At 40.3% G+C, this 22,613-nt stretch overlaps 1 protein-coding gene across 1 annotated transcript in view; it reads left to right on the forward strand.

Annotated features, from left to right (window-relative positions):
- The window catches only part of ST6GALNAC5 (ST6 N-acetylgalactosaminide alpha-2,6-sialyltransferase 5), a 157,749-nt gene extending 139,965 nt beyond the window's left edge, over nt 1-17,784 (forward strand). The window contains exons 4-5 of the mRNA XM_014849456.3: nt 4,239-4,346; nt 13,217-17,784. Of these exons, the coding sequence (XP_014704942.3) occupies nt 4,239-4,346; nt 13,217-13,448 (340 nt within the window). The 3' untranslated portion in view covers nt 13,449-17,784. The remainder of the gene's footprint in view (nt 1-4,238; nt 4,347-13,216) is intronic.
- The last annotated feature ends 4,829 nt before the right edge of the window (nt 17,785-22,613 follow it).

Below are 22,613 nucleotides of genomic sequence, written 5' to 3' on the forward strand. Positions count from 1 at the left end.
ACCCAAGAAGAAGTGTATGGGTTTATTTTTCCCTTTCAAAGGCAAATTCTTAGTCAACTGGTATTTAATGAGTGCATGCTACTTCGGTGCACCTGGCACTGGGGATACAGCCAAAATAAGGCAGCTCTAAACCCTGCCTCCCAGAATATAAAGTGTTACAGGGCAGGCAGACGTTCACCAAGTGGTGGCCAATGTGCTGAGGTCATGTGAGGGCAAGAAAAATGGTGCTGTGACATGCGGGACAAGGAAACCTGTCCTAAATATGATATAATATATATAATTATTTTACAATATAATATAAAGTACTAAATCCATTGTTTGTCTAGCTAAGGCAGCTCCTTATTAGAAAACAGAGTCTTAAAGACCAAAGCCCAGTGTTCCCAAATTCTCTGCAGAGCTTTCTTTTTAAATCCTGGAAACCTTGTGGCCATTTGAGGCCTGGTTCAGGGAGGAGTGGGCATGGTATCTGGTGGATGTCATGAGGAGAGGGGGAGCTGGCTGCTGGCACTGTGGCCTCATTCCCTAGAGGCCCAGGGGACCACATGGTTAGCCCAGCCAGGAGATCCTGGTTGTCATCCCAAAGCTGCCATGAAATCCAATCATGTTTTGCCCTTTAAAAACCACAATTGAGAGAGAATTATTTAACCAAAAGAGCGTTTTATAAGGGAAGCAGAATGAAGGGAGTTATTTACAGTTTCATTTTTGCCTGGTTGGAAAATTCAAAATAAGTAGAAACACTCTCTCCAACAGAAAACACTTCTCTCTTTTCGGTTTAATGGTTGTTTGCTAAATTTAAGAATTCCTGAAACACGGCCACAGTGTTCGCTAGTTAGGATAATTACGCAGTGGTCTGGATCTTGTTTAGGGATTACTTTAAGTTGATCACTTGGAGGCTAGTCATTCCACCCTTTGGTCATTTAGATCTTTGGGAAACAATCTCACATCAAGACACATCCCATTCACTAAATTTGTTAAGTTCTGACCAGTGAAAAGTTTCCGCTCGATAAGTCCGTCTCCCTGGTGAGCCCAGCTGGTAAGCAGGGAGTGAAATCTTCGTGGATCGGTTACTGGGCCTCTCACGTGTAGACATCCATCTGCAAGGATCCACACAGTCCCCAGTCAGGGGAACCACACTTCTGGTTTTGTAGCTTGCCAAAGTATGTTGTCACTTCTAGAATCTTTGTGTCTTTTACCTTTAGGAAACCATCTTAAAGAAGCTAATATTGTATTGACTCAATGTTCCTATGTGTCCATATTCTTAACCTGCAGCCTACCCAAGTTAAAAGAACCAAGTCATAAACAGCCCTTCAGAACAAAACTATTTCTGTAAATTAAAACGCAAAACATTTAGGGTCCAATAGTATTTCTTCTATGCATGTTTTTCTTGAAACCCAACCAGTAACACGTATTAAAGACATACAAAGTAAGGAATAACTAATTTTGCACATCTCATGATCAGGAAATTCATTTCAGGCTAAGATTTCGAAGAAATAGGATAATTCAATAGATTTTGATTTATAGAAGTTTCACTCTACTTGAAAGTGGAGAAAAAATGGCTCAGGAACAATCTGCAAGTAAGAACCATGACAAATGACATAGATGGCCAAGTGGTATTCTCTGATATTAGAAAGTAACTGTACTTGAAAATAACTTTATAATTGAATAAGGGTACATTAGGAAAATATGAGTCAGAACCAATATTATAATAATTAGATAAAGGAAGCATAAATGAAATAACTGCGAGAAGATTATTTCCATAGAGATTATAAATGAGATTCTGGTGGAGCAGAAAGGCCCTTAATTGTAATTTAGTGTGCACTATAGAATTACCAGCACAGTGTGTTACTTCATCATATAAAAGAATATCTGATAATTTTCCCTAATAAGCACATGACAGCTCTTCATATTCCTTCATTACAGCTGATTAAGTGTAAAAACATTAGATATTCCTTTGTTGGAAAAAGAGTTCAAATCTTTCTAGAAAGACACTGCAAAGCAGTTGCATTTCTATAGCACGTGATCCCAAAAGGCTATAATTTAAGAAGTCTGGGGACTTTTAAGTGGCACTTTAAAGAACTCTTCACTTTAGTTTCTTTAGCCCTCCGTTTTGTATTCTCCCCGTTTTTATCCATGAAACTCTTTTCTGTGGAGCCACATCCTGCTGTGTTTCAGGCTGTGGCTTGTGATCTCCAGTACATCACACAGAAGAAAGCTAAAATTATGGGGAGTTTCTGCCACTGGGAAAAGCCCTCTTAGTGTTTCCAACAACTCTAAAAGCATAGGGACCCAGCATGAGCCCCAGATCGGGAATCTGGGGATAGAAGTGAGCTGCCATTCTCTTCTTGGGCTCCACATCCTCCCAGTTATTCACTCACCCAGTGAAGTCTAGAACAACTCGCCATTTCATTGTCACAGCCCCATGGGTGAAGGCAAGCTCTAACCTAAGGCCCTTCCTCCCTCTCCCTTTCCCCTGCCCCACCCAGTCAGCTCTGTTCCAACCCACCTCCTTCAGTCTCATAGGTCTAATGATTATATAGCCCTGGTGAGAAAGAAGGGGGATTGTTAACACTTATGTAGGCTGGAGGCTGCAGAATTTTGTAATTGCTGCCCTGACTGCTGAAGATGGCTACTACACCCGAGTCCAGGAGCACAGTGTTGGAAGGGTATCAGTTTCTGCCTGGTGCCTAAAAGCACTGAAAGGAATGGCCAAATTATTTACTTCATTTGCTCCAGCCTAGCAACCAAGAGAGGAGGAAGGGATCTCCTCCATGTAGCAACACACCAGACTAGATACTCTTTACGGTGTTCTCTCACTTAGTCCTCAGAATAGCCCCGGAAGATAGAGCTTCCCATGCCTGCTTTCTAGGGAGGAAATCAAGGCTCAGAGACCAGCAGTCACCTGCCTCAGGTCACTCAGCTGGTTAGTGATAGAAACAGGTAAGATACAAACCCATGTTATTCCCATCTTCAGGAGCTTTTAGATGTACTTCCTGGGATATTACTGGGTCAGGATACAATGGAATGGAAAACAAAAGTGAGTAAAGGCATTGAGAAATAGAAAGTTGAAGCCATCACTCAGGAATCACTCAGTCACCCATTCTTGTCAGGTGCTTGACAAAACAAAGGACTCCTTAAAATGCCTTTTTTTGTTATTGTCCTTTATGTGAAATGGAAATTATGCAAACTGCTGAACAAACAGTCTTCCTTCTCAAAGAGGGGCGCAACACAGTGCAAGCAGAGAAGCTTTTCTGCATCTCTCTTATTCATGTCACACATGGTGCTATGGCCGGGCAGATTCAGACAGTCTGACCTTGGGGATAAGGTGTTTGAAACTGGCTAATGAGGCATGCCATAAGCACTGGAAAAAAAAAAAAGTAAGAGCGCAACTCCCCGAAGAATTGAAATTAATTTCCACAGAGGCATGGCCTGGAGACCAAGTCGTTCTCACAGGGTCAAGTTAGACCTCATATTGTGTCCCCACAGTCATCCTGAGGCCTGGCACCTGGGTGGAGCTCAGGACAGATGTGTTGAGTGGGCAAATGACTGAATATTAGAATGCACAGATTCATTCCTTAAATTTTGTCAGCTTTTGATCTTCTAATAAAAATTTTCAGAGGGTTTTGTTCTGAGGTAAAATAAAGCAAATGCTCAGTTAAATGTAAGCATTCCTGTGGCCCTTTCCCTCTGGTCATTAGCTCCTTCCCAAATGAATCTACTCCTTCTAAGGAGAGATGTTTGTGTAACTTAGTCTAACTGAAGGCAAGCTTTTACCCTGGGATTGTTTGATCGATGGGTCGATCAATAGATAAACACATCATATTTAATAAGCTCTTCATTATCTAGCCTGCTTGGGGAACAAGGAGTATTTCTACCTAGTCAAGTATTGTAGTCAGTAAAGAGCTGTCACACGGGGATTGTCATCTTGCAAGGAGTTGAGTTGTGGTAATATCCACTTAAACATCGAAACACTGATCATCATCTTCAATGATGTAGGAGTCCCTTGAGCATCCTTTAGTGTCACAACTCCAGCATGGTGGAGCATCAACGTCATTTATCGTTGTACCCTGGAATATGGCGTTGTTGGTAAGAGATTTCTATCTGGTAAAGTTCTAGCCATTTACCAAATGGAGAGAGAGAGAGAGTGATCCTAGTCAGCCTTGCTCCAGAAAGGATTTAAGATGGTAGTGGGTATGATGATTACTTGTCCAGCTTGCAGACTTAATTGTGGTTCCTTCCAGGAAGATCTCCAACACTTGGCTCAGCACTGGCTGGTTCACAATGACCATTGCGCTGGAGCTCTGTGACAGGATCAACGTTTACGGTATGGTGCCCCCAGACTTCTGCAGGTAGGATTTATTCTGCAAGTATAATTCATCAGCAGTGTTGTGCAGGGTTTATAAATATCTGATTCCAAATATCACCCACAACACATCTAACTGTCTTCTTGAAGCAATTAATTAACATGTCCCAAGTTCTGGTTCTAGAAACAACAAACAGCATTTAATTATGTGATATAAAATATTGAAAGTTTTTGTTTGTACTGCTGGAGAATTAATCCATCTTGTGGGCTTCATTTATCCTCTGAATATTTATCAACCAAAGTAATGCAATAATTGGCATAATATTAATGATGAACAAGCATTAAGAAATACTAGTTTTATTCTCATCTGAAAGGAATGTGGTAATTTTTAATGAATTAAAGAGGGCAATTCCTTTGACAGGAAGGCCTGTTTTCTAAAATTAAAATATTCCTCTGAGCCTCTTTCCCTCGCCATGTCAGTGGCCTTGGCTTGTGCTTCTGAGGCCGAAAGCACAGGCATAATTATTTTGATGTATCACTTTAAGAGGAACACACACACGTCTGTGGCTACCTTAAGTTCCTCTTGCCAGGTGCCCAGGCAGAGTTTGGAGTGTACCAAAAGATGCCCTGAGAAATGTTTAGGGCCTGATTTGTAGAAGTCCGATTGAAAATTCACCTGTAATTTAAAGTAGTAATGCCACTAAATTCAGAAAGTGCCCTAGTTTTCAGGAATGTCTGATGACCCACACACGGCCTCAATCCTCATCTTCAAAATGGTAAAACCTGGGGTAAGGGGCATTTTAAACTCGCTCATTAAAATTTATACTTGCTTATACCTTCACGTGTTTTAAACCTAACAATTTCTCGAAGGCCATGGGCCTTTAGGCAAAATCTACAATGTGCACGTTTGATACAAGGACGATAAAGAGAACTTAACCATGCCACTAGCACACTGCCACTTTCCTTCCACCTTTTTAACCCAAAGACCCCCTACAGCAGCAGTGCTAGTTTATACCTAAGAGTCAGGTCACAGAGGAGAAGGAAGGGTGTGGACAGAGCAGGCCTTTCACATCTGCCTGGACTCACTCACTTCCGTGGTGACATAAGGTAGTGAGGAAGGGTGTGGAGTCTGGAGCCAGACTGCACAGGTTCGAAGCCCGGCCTGGCCTCTTACTAACCCAGCGTGACCTTGAGCAAGTTGCTCAGTCTCTCTGTCTCAGCTTCCTCGTCACGAGAAGTGCTGTGATGATAATAATAGACACTGCCTCATAGGGTGGTAGGTGGATTAAATAAGTTAATACATGTAAAGTGCATGGAACAGCGCCTCAAATGTGGCAAGAGGTAGCTTAGGTCCTCACCCAGTTCCTCATCACGTAATTCACTGGCCTTGTTTCCCTGTATAACAACTGATGTGCAAAAAGTAGGAAGGATGATGTAAAAAAGCAAACTGCCCCCTCAAACCAACAGGCTAACAAAGGCAGAGGGAGTAGCATTTACAGGAGTGCAAAGAGCTGTCAAAGTTGATGGTTCCGCGGCAGATACAATTATGTAACGTTGCCATTAGGACGCCAGAGAGAAAAGCATGAATAAATTGAAATGTTAATGACTTAGAGTGTTCAAGGAAATATTCCATTTATTATGGAAAATAAATGAAAGGCAAGTTAACCTGTCACTTCTCTTACTCAGAGTTAGTTCATCACAACTTCATGTACGTAGGATGGAAACAATTTATGGGATGATACTAAGAAGGAAGTCAAGGTATTGTCAATGCACCAAATGTTGCCACCGGCTCTGGGTTTCTGTTCCTCAGCCACCAGCCCAAAGGTTTGATAGTTGTTCTCATGAGATGCTTTCAACAAGAACTCTTCAAAAGGATCCCTGTGCCCAGCGTCCTGTCCGAACAAATGGAGAAGTGTGCTGGGTGTCGTCCGGTGGGGAGGGTGAGGGTGGAGAGAGCATCATGCTCACCCCTAATGCCTGTTTAAGAAGGGTAAAAAGAGCAAGACCAGGAGAAGCATAGACTCATTCCCAAGTTCCCTTAATCTTCATTTCCATGTTGGCTGAACCCCAGGCCCAGTTCCTAACTGGATGACCTTGAGCCTTGCTTTCTTCTTCTGCAAAATGAGGATAAGAAAATAATAATAAGACCATCAGGTCATGGTGAGGATTAAATGAGATCATGTAGGTAAAGTGTCTGACACAGTGCCCAGCACACAGTTAGTGTTCCGGAAAGATTATTGTTAAGATTACTAACACATTCATATCATACTGTAAGATATATAAAATTATTATTATTATTGTTATTATCCTACGTGCTTGAGATTTGCCTTGAAAGGTACCAAGAATTTGGAAGAGTTCAAAGAATAGAACACAGCCCTTGCCTCCTAGAGGCTCACAGAAGCCTCACCCATACCAAAATAGACTGAACATGGCAAACCCTCTTAGAGTCAGCTGACTCTTACAAACAGTGTCCGCCCCAGAGGATGAAAAAGCAATTCATAAGTCAGTCCTAATCACTGTTGCAGATGGCAGCAGGCCGTCCTCCTCCAAGCTTTCCCTGACTCCCTGTCTGTGTCATACCCTACCTGTGCCCCACTGGGCCCTCAGCCACCTGCACCCCTGCCCCACCTCACTGACTGATCTGTCCATATCCTTCATTTTCCTCTAGGCTCCTTAAGAGGAGCGATCATGCTGAACCCAAATTTGTGTCTTTAGCACTTGTCATTGTGACTGACACATGGTATGTATTCAATATTGATTGATTCAATGAATAAATAAAAAGCCATCCTTTCTTAGTGGTGTTTAAGAGACTGATTCTAAACTCATCTTAAGACTAAAGGTGCCAGGTGAATGAGAAGTTTAATTGCAAATGGCAAATTCAGATTTCAAGGGTCCTCAGAAGTCGGTAGTGGCCACCTGTTTCATTCTCACCTGGGGCCAGCTTCGGGTCCTCAAAGAGGTGCTCAGGTGTCAGTCTCCATCCTGCTTCCATCACCAGACTCCAGGCTCATCAGTGTTCAGAAAGCTGGAGAAAATTAATGCCATGGTGCACCCGAGATAGCGTCAAAATATATCATTATGGGGACAGTAAACCCTTAAATCATGCCATATCCATGTAGGAAGCCAAACCTATTCTCTCTGGATGGACTGTAAATTGCAGTGAAAAGATATGTTATCATTGCTTTCCAAACTAAGTTACGGTGAGTATTTTTAATCTCATTTTCCATTGTAAATTATTTGTGATAATAATGGGCCAAGCATTTAAAATCTACCTAATAATCTTATTTCTGGCCATACTTAACACATTACTAAGTTTACAGCTCTCTGTTACCCATCATTTCTTGAGTATTAATTAACTGAGTGATGACGCAGAGTGATCACTGTCATGGAACTAAATTAATATCTCATCCATAATGTGAAGGACATCTCAAAGGTATCGTGAATATCGGAGAGTTGATTCTGCTAGAATTATTAGCTGGTGAACATTAATAAAGCTGCCAGCGTAACGGGGAATGTTCCTACTTGGCGACAGGCCACCGTGTAGAATCAGATGCTCGCAGAGGACGGGTGAGGAATGGTAATGCATCCCTGTGCTTCACATTTTATGATGTAGACTTAAAAGATATTGGTGTATTTCTTCCTAGATGCGTATTGTTTCTTCCATCTTTGCCATAATTTGACCAACTCTTACCTGTCACCGGGTGTTTTTATTACCTTCCTCCTCCCTCCTGTGGGTACCATTAATGTATTATGAGATGTTAGGGCACCGACTGAGGTGCCTGAGCTGTAGGGGTGGGGGTGGGGTTCAGGTGACTCACTTGGCTCTTTGCCTCATGAAGGGTGGACAGCTGCAGGTTCTTGTGCTCCATGAGCCCCAGATACACAAGTATTATTCCACCAGCTTCCAAGGTGTGCAGCAGTTTCCTTCCAGAAGAGGCTCTAAGGACAAGAAATCAAGGTAGCAGAATGAAGGTGGCTCAGTGGGTCTCCTAGGCCTGAGGCAGATGTTTAGGAAGGCCTGTGTAGGAACATTTTCTTCTGATTGCTACATAGTGTCCCCAGATGCCCCCGGTGCAAGCCAATTTCAGAACAGCCCAGAGACTTAAGAGCTATTAATTCAACTCGACTCCTCAAACATTTCCTGACTAGCTACTGGATGCCAGGTACCATACAAGAATAGAAGTGTGTTTGGAGAGAGTGTCCATTCTTTCCTTGGGCCATTTGCAGCCTTATAGATCGTCCAGCCCCAAACCCAGTGAGCAAGTCAACCTGGATCATACCAAGAAATGGAAATATCCTCCCTGGCTTGTTAATGTTATAAGATTTCTTTCTAATTGTACAGCTTAGCTTTAGATGATTCAAAAATGAAACATCACAAACTCCTCCTGCCATTAATATTAGGGAGCAGAGCTGTAAATGGTCTGGAAGCCTCTGCTGAGCACCCCGACCAGCTGCTCAGAGCAGCCACCATGCACGGGGAACCTCTGTAGATAGGTGCTTGGGGGAACGTAGCAAGGACTAAGTTGCTCCCAGTTGTGTGCACCAACCCCAGTGGGAACCTGGGCTGTCATTAGTACAGAAACCCACCTGGTGGGACAGGAGTTTTTCCAAATCACAGAGCCTCACTCTTAGGAGTACAGCTTTGTTTGAAATGTGGGCCCTGAAACTTATTCATTCTCTATGCATGAGTTTTCTCATCTGTAAAAGGGGGTAATAGTACCTGTCTTAGAGGGGTGTTACGAGGATTAAATAAATTAGTCTGTGTGGAGTGCTGGGCACTGTCCTTCGGGCTGAAAGGGTCAAGCCAGCAGCTTAGGTGCCCCATGAGAGAGGCTGTGTGCTTAAAGCCCAGCTGGACTCTGCCCCTGGGCACTGGATTCTCACCTATCAAATGGGAGCGAGGAACTTACCTTAAGCACCTGAAGGAGATGGAGAGGACATCATAGAAGTTAAGCACCTAGACTCAGCGGGTACTTAACTAAATCAGCTGACTCAAACCTGGCTGCAAATTAGAATCCCCTAAGGGGCTTTTAAACATTATTATATTTTTTAACTTTTTGTTTTGAAATCATTTTAGTCTTACAGAAAAAATTGCACAAATAGTATAGAGCTCCTGCATACCCTTCACCCAGCTTCCCCTATGTGAACATTCTGCATGATTAGAGTCCAGTTATTAAAACTAAGAAATTAACACCGTACAAGTCTTAACAAAACTACAGCCCTTATTCAGATTTCACCAGTTGTCCTCCTCATATCCTTTATCTCCTCCAGGACCCAGTCCAGGTCCCCTTTGCATTTCCTTGTCGTGTCTCCTTAGTCTCCTCCCCCTGTGACAGTTCCACATCTTTCTGTATCTTTCATGACCTTGACACGTCTCAAGAATTCTGGTCATTATTGTAGGATGTCCCTCACTTTGGATTGGAGAGCTATTTTCTCATGATTAGGTTGAGGTTATGCATGACTGGGAAGGAGCCCACAGAAGCCGTAAGCTCTTCTAGCATCTCACATCAAGGGCTACCTGCTGTCACAATGTCTTATTACTGGTGATATTAACCTTGATCTCTTGGTTAAGGTGGGGTCTGCTGGGTTTACTTATTGTAAAGTTACTATTTTTCCCTTTGTCATTAATAAATATCTTAGGGGAGATACTTTATGCAAACAACCAATTTCTCCCCCTCTTTTTCCCCACCGATGTTCCATTGACTGGTGCATCTTGCCTGCAACAATTACTGGGCTGCACTAATGCTGATTTTCTAGTCCCTCATTCTTTCTAGATTTATAATTTGGAAACTTCTATAAGGAAATGCTGTTTCTTCTCCTCATTTATTTATTTATTCAGTTATTTATTGAAATCATCATGGAGTCATGGATATTTATTTTATTTTATGGGTTTTATAATCCAATACTGCCATTATTTATTTTGATACTCAAACCTAAGGCACTTTTTAAACTACCCATGCCTGGGACCCTCTCCAAATCAATTAAACCAGAAGCTGTGGAGGTGGAACACAGGCAATGATGTTTCTTTAAAGCTCCCCGTGTGCGCTAAACGTTCTTTTTTTCCAATCTCCCCACCTGCTTCCTCTAAAGAAAAAAAATGCTTCTCCACATTATTTTGCCGGATTTGTTCCCGTCCTGGCCCTTGAAGTGCTGATGACGGGCTGTAGCCACTTAGGGAACTGGTTCTATGATTATCATGCCCCCGTCCCCCACACCTTCACGCCCTCGGCTTCCCCTGGCCCCACACAGGAACCTGGGTGCCAGAATCCTCCCTTTTACAATAGTAGCCTCTGATGTAGAAATTCTGCTGGTATTTATTGTTGTTTTCATTTGGATCAGGTGGAGGAAGAAAAAGCTACGGCAGCCTTTAGAACATCAGGTTTGAGAAAAGCCCAACAGAACCTCACCCTTGAACTGGGAAGGGCTTTCTGAAGGGAGCCGTGGGTCATGGCCGATGGCAGGCCTACAGCCAGGAGGGCTCTTCCTGCAGCTGCTTGGCTCTGCCTTCTCAAGTCCCGCAGAGCACTTTTCTGCCATTTGGACAGAGTCTTAAAGCGTGGAAACAACCTCCACTTATTTGGACACCTTTGAAATCATAATAAACAGATGTGTAAATTTAATTCTCCCTTTAGGTGATCAATATGGAACCAGATAAGTTTTCATTCAAAGGGATGGTCTTCCTCAATAAGGAAATTGATCCTATAGCATCCTTTAGCTGGTTTCCAATTTCCCTCTATTCCTAGATGCCAAATCAATCTCACGGTATTTTTAGAAACCTAATTGTTTCTTTAGTCAGATTCATGCCAATAATATGTCTAAAACCTAGATGAGTCAGATTTAAAACCTGATTGAAACTGGAATAAAAGCTTAACCCCAAGTATACCATAGCAGCATAAATGTGGCCAATTTCCCCAAATTATGGCAAATGAATCTGGGGAGATTTGTCTCACAAGTTTTCTGTTTCTTTTTATTTTTTTTTTCATAGTCGTCAGTTCCAACTTGAATTTTTCTTAGCATGCATTTTCTGTGTTGAAAACACTTTCTATTAAAATTTTAAGGGTATTCCAACTTCTAGGGTAAGTAAATAAGTGAAATCTGTAATAACTAGACAGCACAGGATCTGGCATTTCACTATAGAACATAAAGATACTTCCGAGGCAGACAGAATAGAGATGCAAAGTATTAATTCAGCACAGCATCCAACCCAGGATGAGGAATGTTTAAATGCCGCATGACAAAAATAAATCTCTCTTCCTGGAAGAACTTTAACCTCAGAGGAGAGGCAGCTCAAAGGTTTATTGTTGTCCGAGCCACAAACTAGACACCCCTCTTGATAAAAGACTTTGATCCCTGACCCCCATAAAGTTGCTACTCTAAAAGCCATTTGTTTATTGATCTCCTCTGAGGAAAATGAATAGGTGTCTAGCAAGATGAGCATCCGTAACCAAGTCACTGTACTGAGAGTAGAGCCCAAGTGACCAGAGGGGGGACCCCAGGGCATCAGGCGCTGAAAGGGGGTTCGCAAGGAGCTGGAACACCTGGGCCTTTAAGAGAAGAGCTAAGAAGAGCACAGTCTCTGCAACAAGGTGGGTTGGTGAGTGTAGCTCAAGAAAGGAGGGTTTATTCTAGGATATCTGACTAATCTTATTTAGACTTCAAGACACAAGAGGTAGGGTGGACTGACCTGGAGTGGAAACCAGTCTGAGATCAGGGCTCTTTGGGGGTTAAATATTTTAGTAACCCTGCAAGGGCACCCACCCACCCTCACGTGGTAATCCTGTGTACCCTACCTGAAGAAATGAGCCAGTGTTTCTCATCTGAGACAGAGATACAGAGACAGGACAATGTTGAGACTGTGAGGCTACACCGCAGTGATGGAGGGTTTGGAATTTCTGGATTTAGATGGTAGTACATCTGCTATCTAGAGCAACGAGAGAAAAATGGTGCCTGCTGTCTTTCTCCCATGGTGTCAAACCAGGATCGTCAGCTTTGCATATTTGGAGGAGAAATTCTCTTTAGAGGCTTGCTGTTTAGCTGCTAACTCTGTATGAATTTCTCTCAACAACAGAAACTCAAAATTATTAGCACCTCCTAAAAACAAGACAAAGACCTGTCCTCGTAAACAGACCATAAGCAAGTCAACAACAGCAGCATTTCAGAGAGGGATTAATGCTATAGAGAAGATAAATGCGAGTGCGAGGGGGTGTCGGGTAAGGCCTCTCCCAGGAGGACACCTTTGGGTCAATCCCTAGCAGTAAGAAGGAGCAAACTGGTGGGAGAGTTCCAGCCAGGCAGCTGCTCTCAAGGGCAGAGGCCTCAAGGGAGGGACGAGCTTGGTGGGGCTTCTGACCAGAAAGGCCAGCACAGCTGGAGCATAGCAGACAAGGCCCGGTGGGTGAGGAGAAGGCTCTGGAGAGGAGCCAGATCACATAACAGCCTGGAGGCCGTGCTCTTAGTGTAACTGGAAGTCTCTGGAGGATTTGGGGGTTGGGATGGGGAAGGACAATGATCTGTTCTGCAAATATCTTTATAGCTGCTTGTGCTAAATATCTTTTGTTTTTGTAAATATTTTTTGTTTTGTAAATATCTTTGTAGCTGCTTGTGCTGCACAGATTGTATGGGGCCACACTGAAAGTAAGAACCCAAAGTAGTTGGGTCTTAGTAACATGTTGTTTCTAAATCCCCAAAGCCTGGATGTCCTTCAGCACACTTTAATCTCTCTGTTTGATAATGATGCATGCATTTCACAACCTCAAAACCTCTCCACTTGCTTATACATCATAAAAACCATTTGTTGAAATTCTTTTAACTTGAAACATGATTGGTGCTTGTCAGCTTATTAAAGGTAGCGTCCTGTCTCCATCAAAGGAATTTTTTTTTTTTATTTAATCAGTTATCCCATTTTCCCCCCTACAGGGATCGCAATCATCCTTCAGTACCTTATCACTATTATGAGCCTTTTGGACCTGATGAATGTACAATGTACCTCTCCCATGAGCGAGGACGGAAGGGTAGTCATCACCGCTTTATCACAGAGAAGCGAGTCTTTAAGAACTGGGCACGGACATTCAATATTCACTTTTTTCAACCAGACTGGAAACCAGAATCGCTTCCTATAAATCATCCTGAGAATAAACCTGTGTTCTGAGGAATGAGCGTGCCAGACCAAAATCCTACGTACCTGCCATTTCAGACACCAGGGGCCCGAACTTCCTGAGCCACCAGACACGAAAGAAGAACAGAACTGGTAGCAAGAATAGCTTCACTTCTCAAGAAGTACTGTGTACAGATGCCTACGAAATGTAACGACAAAGCAGTGCAATTGGTTTGTAAGGGAAAAATCCAGAATTAGTACATCCTAATGAGTGCTGTCCCTTTCAAAAGGGCTTATCTTAGGAACAGAACACTCATTTCAATGATGCCGCCATGGCTAAAAACATTTTGGATCTTTTTAAGTATTGCCTTCCAGACTGAAATATGAGCAACTCAACAATATAATAGTTGTATTCCTTTATAGAAATAACACATCAACAGACTTTTTTCTATCAAGTTGTATCCTAACCTGTGCTGTAACCTTTGTCATCTGTTGGAATCTGTGTGTGTGATTTGTAAAAAGCAGCCTGAAAGTATGGACATGATTTCTGAAGAGCACATCTCCACTGACTTTCATAAAGCAAATGCCCAATATTTATTTATTGAGAGTTTTGTAGTGTAGCTAGGCCAGTATTTTTATAGATTATGATTATGTGGTAATTTATTCTTCCTGCCTCTTTAATCCTGAGTGATGGTTGGACAAGGTCTAGAACCGGGTTGATGAGTTCCTGTGCTCACAATGCTCATTGTTAGCATGCACTTGGTATTTGGCTTGGAAATGTTGTGTTGCGTTATTTGAACCCTTAGGCTTCAAGAATAACTATGACATTTTCCAATGTGCGGAAATGCTCCAAATGACAAAACTGAAAACCAAAACCTGTGTCATTAAAACAAAAAGAGACTAACAAGAGAAATGTAAAGGCAGTTTTTTTTAGTAATTATTGATGTCGGGCATTTCACGTAAGCCCTTGCTTCCTCTTCCGTAGAATGTGTCACTGTACCAGACAATCTCTTAAGTTTTATTCCAAATGTAAAATCCTGTCAGCCTCTTGTGGACCCATTTAAGGCTCTGCCCTTGGAACCGCAGCTCCCACAGCAGCAGGAGCCTTATTTTAGGGGGCATTTTATACTCCCCATACTACCTATCTCCCTCTTGGGGTTAAAAACACACTTCCTCCCTGGTCTCCAGTGGCTAAAATCTACACCTGCTTCTCTGGTCCTTCTTGCACCAAAAAAAAGCAAAAGAGAGAGAGAACTCCCATGGTATTCCTGGCTACAAGAGCAAGGAACTGCCCTTCTGTGAATCTGTGAGAATACAAGAAGATTTCCTATCCTGTGACTCACTGATCCGATGAACTGTTCAGATTCACTCACTGCAAATCTAACATTATATTCACTGCCATTCTCTGGTCTGGAGGACTATGAAGGACTTATTCTATTCAGAGCCAAGATCAGTTAGTATGAAAGATTTTCATTTAAGCAAGTAATGTTCAAAAATAGTCTTTAAAAAATATACCAGTGTTTTCCTTACACATGGCTTAGGAGGCATTAGTTTTTCTAATGTCAACTTTGGAGGCACCAGCAAATATTATGTATGGAGACTGACACTGTTTTACAGAACATGACCTGGTTTGTAATTAGAGAAGGTTTCTCACATGACCACTTCTTTTCCTTTTCCCTAATTAGTGCTAAGATTCCATTCCCTTGCACTAACTGGTACTGTAAATTATATGGAGTACTGTTGTTGAGATGCAAGCATAATCCAGATATTTATGTAGCAAAAACAAAGATGGTATTATCATGGTATGGCTTGAGCTGTTAAATGCCAGTACAAGTGAAATGTCTGTCCAAAACATACTAGAATGCATTATTTAAATTTTCTCATAGTTTTTAAAAAGACTATAGAATTTTATTCCAGTACAATCTCTTCTGCATCATGGACTCTGAACACTCATTACTTTATGAATGTACGGAAAAGGTATGAATTTTATAGAATTGATTTATAGGCCACCTTAACCATCACTTGAAGAGATCATGTTGCTCTGATGTAAGTAGCTCCTTTAATAAGTTTTATTTCTATGGAAATATGCAAAGGCATACTTGGGACATGCAAAGATGTAACTCTATTACCTAATCTAATGATATCTCAAGTGTTTGTGTTATCTTCAGGGTTTACGGTTTTTGTTTTTTAGGGGTTTTTTTACAAAAAGAAAAAAGACCATATGATAGCTCCATCTTTTTTGTAACTTCTCCCTCTCAAATACTCAAAAGAGTGAAAAGCAACCGAATTCTGAAATTCCTGGCTTCACTGGGAAATATTTTAAATCTACATGTAGCTAGGATATGTGAGTATGTGAGTTTATATTTTTTAAAATATGGTGTAAATAAGTGTAAGAAATTATCACTTAGGCAGTGGTTTTATTATAGTATTTAAAGAAAATGCCTAGACTTCTGATAGATTGTGCCGATAGACCTGGTTGTGGGCAATTGAATTCTTATCTTGCCACTATCATTTCATGACTATCAGTCTTAACACCATTAATCATCAACTCTGATATAAAAGATGACTACAAAACCCGGTTTACAGACCTCAATGATTTCAATATCCGATCGTATTTGAAGCCTAAGTCATACTCGTTACGTCGCATACCTTTTTCTTCTCTCCCCAGCTGTGTCATCAGCTTCCTCCTAGGTTTTAAGACCACAGTAATACAAAGCCACAGCTGGCCGATCCATGGCGTCTGTTATTTCAATGCAAGAACATTTGGCAGAGGCCATTACAATAGATAGCCATTATGGGCAAAGATACAGGAATTCACAAACAAAATCAATCACTTCAAATGGCCCATAAAAAGAGGAATCTTACATTTAATATTCTACAGTAAATATTCACCCAAGAAAGCGTACATTAAAAGAACATTAGGAGGTAAATCTTCAGTGTGCTGTGTGGGGACTTCGCCGTGTGATTTCCATTGCGGTTAATGGGTGTTTGGTAACTAAGTCCGTGTGCTTCACTAACCCTGGTATGTGCTCCTAAGGGCTAGACATAAAACGAGAGCGATTCAGGAACCTCCCAGTTCCTAAGATGTCAGAGTTAGAGCTTTTCTTCAAAAAATAAATGAAAGAAAACAAAGTGCTGTACCTATAAGAGAAATTCGTGTGTGGTCTCGTGGAATCTTTAGGTTACTACCAGATATGCGTATCAGATTCAAACAACACCTCTGGGAACAGATTCCCTTTGTTTTCTGAAGTTTTCTCCATTACTGAAAATGGAAGGATACAACCTCGTTTTGAAATAAAACCCTCCCCTTCAAAGATTACAATTATTGATTTGGAAGCTAAATGAATGCTAGGTAAAGGTGGAAGGAAAACGCTGAAATTCTCTTAGGATTAAGACTGTTATTTAAGCACGTATGTACCTATTTGAGACCTCCCCAAATATTTTTCCATATGTAGGAATGACTTCACTTCAGAAGTATACCCTGGATTCCACTGGGATGAAGATTGAGATTGTTCAAAAGACCTACTCTGAGAGAAGGCTCTATGTTCCTATTCTCTGCCCCTGCAGTGTTAGGGGGTGATGTTAAACTCCTACAGATTTCACACCTGACGCTACTTCATTTCTTCCCTCCTCATTGCTTTTCTCTTGAACCTCATTCCATCCTTTGCTGTCACTCTCTCCTGATTGTCTTCTTTTGTCTACAGTATGCTGTGAAACCAGCAGTCTTTGGGGCTGTTAAGGTCTTCCTTGTGGGTTTTTAAGCTAAAGACCTACCTGGGGAACTGATTTGGAGTGGGTCCTGCCACAGCAATGACCATAATAGGTGGGAAGACTTCATCCGGCTACAGGACAAAGTCCTTCAGAAGCACCGTCCTGGTTCCCCAGGGCCAGGGGAGGAGTTCCATGGACTTTCTGCACTAAAACCAGGATGGTCCAGGGCGAACTGGGACAGTGGGTCATGCTATCAAAAGGCCACCTCAAAGACAGCTATAATACTAAGACCTTAGGGGGAAAGTGAACCAGTTGCCTAGGTTCTAGCACTTGTCAGAAGGTAATTTGGAATGAACAGACGTGAGAGAGTGTCTACAAGGCTTAAAAATGAATAGGAGTAATCCCTCTGTTCTAGCTCACTCGTCCCCACGTACTCAACATATTGAGCCACTGAAGAAATGCAAAAAATAGGCTACAATCTTGTTTCTTCTCAGTGCCCTTATTTACATGCTACCTTGACCTGTCCTTTATCTTTTCATGTGTGTGTCCTGTTAGTCTAATTAGAGTGTAAGCTCTTGGAGAGCAGGGACCATTCTTTGTCTCTGTAGCCCCATGCCCAGTACAGTGCCTTGCACACAGTAGGCACTCAATAAATGTCTGTTGTTGATGACGACCTCTTAATGTTGACCCATTTGGCTGGTAATTGATGTATATTCTTCCATTTAAGAAGTACAGGAGACAGAATAGTTGATGAAATAGTTAAATTTTAAGTGGTTTTTCAAGGGTCAGTCCTTAAACCTATAATGTTTTTAATCAACAAAGCTGACCTAGATTTAGGAGGAATAATGTTGCTGAATTCATTAGGTTTGCTAATGCTGGCTGTACTGAACACACAGATGAACTGAAGTTCAGCAAGCTTTGTGTTCTCGCTGTTAGTGGCTGCTCTTAGCACAAATTAAATTTAATATTGACAAATGCTATACCATATGCATAAAGGCGGAAAGGCAGCTTGGGCTCTGACTTCTTTGGTTCAACTACAAAAGCGAGGCCAAAATGAGATGTGTTATGGCCTGCCTTAAACTTGACAGCTTCCTAAAGCTGCTGGAATCCAACTGGTGGTTACTGAGGGTCTGTAAAAACTAAGCATACATTTATCTTAAAAACAAAATGAACCAAAAAACAACCCTCCTTTTGTTTCCATGAAGCAGATCCAAAATGGTTTCATTTCTACCAGAATGTGAGGGGAAAGGAGAACTCTTGGGAAAAGGTGTCCGCAGGTGGAGCACCCCGGATTCCTGAGTCACCACCTGGCCAGCGCCTGGTGTCCGATTACCTCCTGGTTACAGAGAGGGCAAGATGGCACAAAGTGAGTAAAGGTGAGTTAGCTGGCAATGGTTGATTCTACGAGGGACCATAATCATTATTTTCTTGAACATGGAGTTCCTTTCTTTCATTGTCTACTGTTCCACATATCTATTTAATTGTATCATCTCAATTCCATTTTTTAAAGCATAGGAAAAGGGCTAGAAGACACTACATTAAAATGAGAAGAGTACTTATTTCTGAATGGATAGATTATAGATTTTCCCACATTTTCAAAATTTTTGTTATAATCACAAAGTATTATTTCATAAAATATCAAGAAAGGCTTTATAACAGGATTTCAAACAGAATCCCAACAAGGATGTTAGGAAAAAGCTAGTATACGCCATGTCTAATTACACCTAAAAGAATGTCTTTGCCCACTGCATAAATCATCTCAAGAGTTAGCATCTTTAGTTCTTTACCTTGTGACTAGTTCTTTAATTTCAAAAACAAATATGAGAAATCTATGAGACTGAATCACAATCTTTCCAATTATATTTTATCTACTGAATATCCACTGGGAGCTTTGCACAATGTCACTTGCTGTGTATATATTAATTTCACAATAATCCTGTTATTCCACTGTGCAAATAACTGAGACTAAGGGAGGTTGTATATCTGGCCCTCAGGATGATGAAGATAAGATGAAGATAAGAGTAGACACATGGCTTGCCACAAACCAGGCACTCTTCAAGTGTTTTACATACATAAATGCATTTAATCCTCACAATAACCCCAATAAATACATAGGTTCTTTCATCTCCCTTTTACAGATGTGCAAACTGAGGCACAGTGCACTTCAGTAACTTTCCCAAGATCATTCGGCTAGTAAGTGGGAAAGTCAGATTAGAAGCCACAGGGTCTGTTTCGAGTCTCCGCCCTAAGTCACCATGTACTTCCTGGCAGAAATTTAACTGTTCTGGTAGCAATTTCTATTAGAATAGTCATCATATTCTATTATGTCATATTTATAGTACATGTAACATTTGATACATACCAAATAATAGGTGACAAATATGTAAATTATGAAGCAAACCTAAGGAGAATATTACCACTAGCCTTCAAGCTACCCGAGTGTCCCTTCTATTGTCTTGCATTTTCTATTTGCCATTCTCTTGCTTTCTAAATAATTTTATTACATACAGATATATCGATAAATAATCCATCATTTAGTTTTGCATAGTAATAAGCATTATAAGATTATTATAACATTGTGTATTGTCTTCTGAAACTTGCTTTTTCTCCAAGATTTTATTCATTTTCATTGCATATAACTCTAGTTTACTTTTATTATTGTATAATGCCATTGTGTGAATATACCATAATTTATTTTTTTCCATGCTTCTTTCAGGTTTTCAGTTTGTTGCCAATATGTACAATACTTTTATGAACATTCTTGGAACGTTCTTTCAGTACATGTGTTCAAGAATTTTTATACAGAGTATACACCTAGGAATAAAATTGCTGGGCTATAGAATCAGATCATTCACATGTGTATGATATTTCCAGAATGTTTTCCAAAGTGGTTGGACCCTTTATATTTCTAATGGTGGTTGTCCACATCCTTGTTAACACTTGACTTGGTATTTTCAGACTAAGTTTTGCCCCTCTGGCACATGAAAATTGTATCTCATTGTGATCTTGACTTGCGTTCCCCTGATTCCTTATGAGATTTAGCATTCTTCTCTTCTTCATTAGTATTACCTCGTCTGTGAAATGGCTCTGCATCTTTGTCCACTTTTCTGCTGGGTGACTTTACCTTTTCTTTTTTCTTTTAAAGAATTCTTGATATATTCTAGATACCATGTTTGGTTGATTGTATGTGTTGCAAATATCTTCTTCCGATTTGAGGCTTGTCTTCTTTTTCTCTGTGATGTCTTTCGATGAACAGAAGTTTTTAATTTCAATGTAGTCATGTTTTCTATCTTATATGATTAGAGCTTCTTATACCTTATTTAATAAATCTTCCACTGCTTTTAATCAATAATGACTTTCCTATATTTCATTCTTAAAATTTTCAAAGTTTTTGCCTTTCATGTGGAAGTAAAGGGTTTATATTTTTGTTTAAAGTGAGGTGGACATCACTTTCGTTTTGTACAGATACCAACAGTCCCAGCATCATTTCCTGGAGAATTCACTCTTCTCCAGTGGTCTGCAAGCAAATTTCCATATACGTGAGGATTTATTTCTCTTCTCTGTATTCTGTTCCATTCTAACCAAATTGTCTGTCCCTGCACTGATAACACATAGTCTTAATCATCATAAGTCTTGATAACCTGTAGAGCAATTTCCCCCGACCTCATTCTCCTTCCTAAAGAATGTCTTACTTAGTCTTTTTTTGTCACTGATTTTTACTGAAGTATTTTTATTCAATAAAGTACACAAATTCTTTGTATATAGATTGATAAGATTATATATATATATATCTGTACACCCATGTAACTGCTGCCAAGATCACAACGGAGTACATTTCCAGCACCCCCGAAGGCTCACTTATGCTCTCTTAGTCAATCTTCCTGTCAGGGGTAACCACTTTCTGACATCGTCAATGTAGATTTGTTTTGCCTTTTTAAAATTTCACATGAATAGAATTATATGGTATGTCCTTTTTTTGTCTGTTTTCTTTCAGTCAAAATCATGTTTGTCAGATTCGTCCTTGTTGACACAGATGGCAGTAGTTCCTTTTTCATTGCTGAATAGTATCACTTTGCTTTAGAATTACCAGTTCCAATGTTGGCCTTTTGGGTTGTTTCCAGTTTAGGACTACTATGAATACAGCTGTTAGGAACATTTTTGCATATATGTATTTTGATGGACATAGTGCTCCTTTCTGTTGGGTATATGGCAAGGAGTAGAGTTGCTGAGTTACAGGACACACTGGTATTTGGCCTTACTAAATATTGCCAAACAGTTTTTCAAGATAGTTGCGCCAGTTTACACTCCTACCAGCAATAACTGAGAACTCCAGTTGCTTTACATACTTACCAATGCTTGCTATTGTCAGTCCTTATAAATTGAACCCTTTGCTAGCTATATAGTGACATATTATTATGGTTTTAGATTTATTTGCTTGATGAATAATGATGTTGAGCACCTTTCCATATGTTTGATGACCATTTGCGTATCCTTTTTTGTGACATGCCTGTTCAAAGTTTTTGCCCATTTCTTTTCATTGGGTTGTCATGTTTTTTCTTATTTATGGGAAGTACTCATACAGTCTAGATTCATGTTCTTTGCTATATATTTTGCAGTGTGTGGCTTGCCTTTTCACTGTCTTAATGGTATATTTTGATAACTAAAAGTTCTTAATTTTAGTAATTTTAATTCCAACTAATTAATATTTCATGCATCATATAATTTGTGTCCTATTTGAGAACTCTTACCTAACCCAAAGTCATCTCTTATGTTTTCTTCTAGAAGCTTAATTTTTTTTCTCCTTTCCATGTTTGGGTTTAGGAACATCTCAAAATGGTTTTGAAATATCATGTGAGGTAGGGGTCTAGATTCTTTTTTTTCCCCTTAAGGAAATCCAGTGGACACAGCACCTTTTATTGTAAATACCACCCTTTCTCCACTGAATTATAGTAGTACTTTGGTGGTAGATCAGGGTACCATATATAGTGAATTGTTTCTTGACTGTGAACTCTGTACCATTTTTTACTCTTGCACTATTACCATTTTCTTAACTTTTATGACTTAATAAGTCTTGATATCTGGAAGTAGAAAGTATCCAGCTTACACATCTTCTTCAATATTGCTTTGACTATTCTTGGCATGTTGTATTTCCACATATAATTTTAGAATCAGAGTGTCATTTTCCTTATTTAGTAAAACATTCTTGGATTTCTATTGAGATTGCATTGATTCTATGGATTGGTTTGGGGACAATTGACATCTTAACAATATCAAGTCTTTCAACTCATGGATACAATTTGAAGTTTTCCATGTAGAAGTCTTCTACATATTTTTTTACATCTATTCCTAGGTATTTGATGGGTTTGTTTGGAACTACTATAAATGATTTTTTTTTCAATTTAATTTTCTACCTTTTTGGTATAAGTATATATATATATATACTATATATAGAAGCACAATTGATTTTTGTATATTGACCTTATATCCAGCATTAGAGCTGAATGAACT

Source organism: Equus asinus, chromosome 16 (genome assembly GCF_041296235.1).
Source record: "Equus asinus isolate D_3611 breed Donkey chromosome 16, EquAss-T2T_v2, whole genome shotgun sequence".
Lineage (NCBI taxonomy): Eukaryota > Metazoa > Chordata > Mammalia > Perissodactyla > Equidae > Equus > Equus asinus.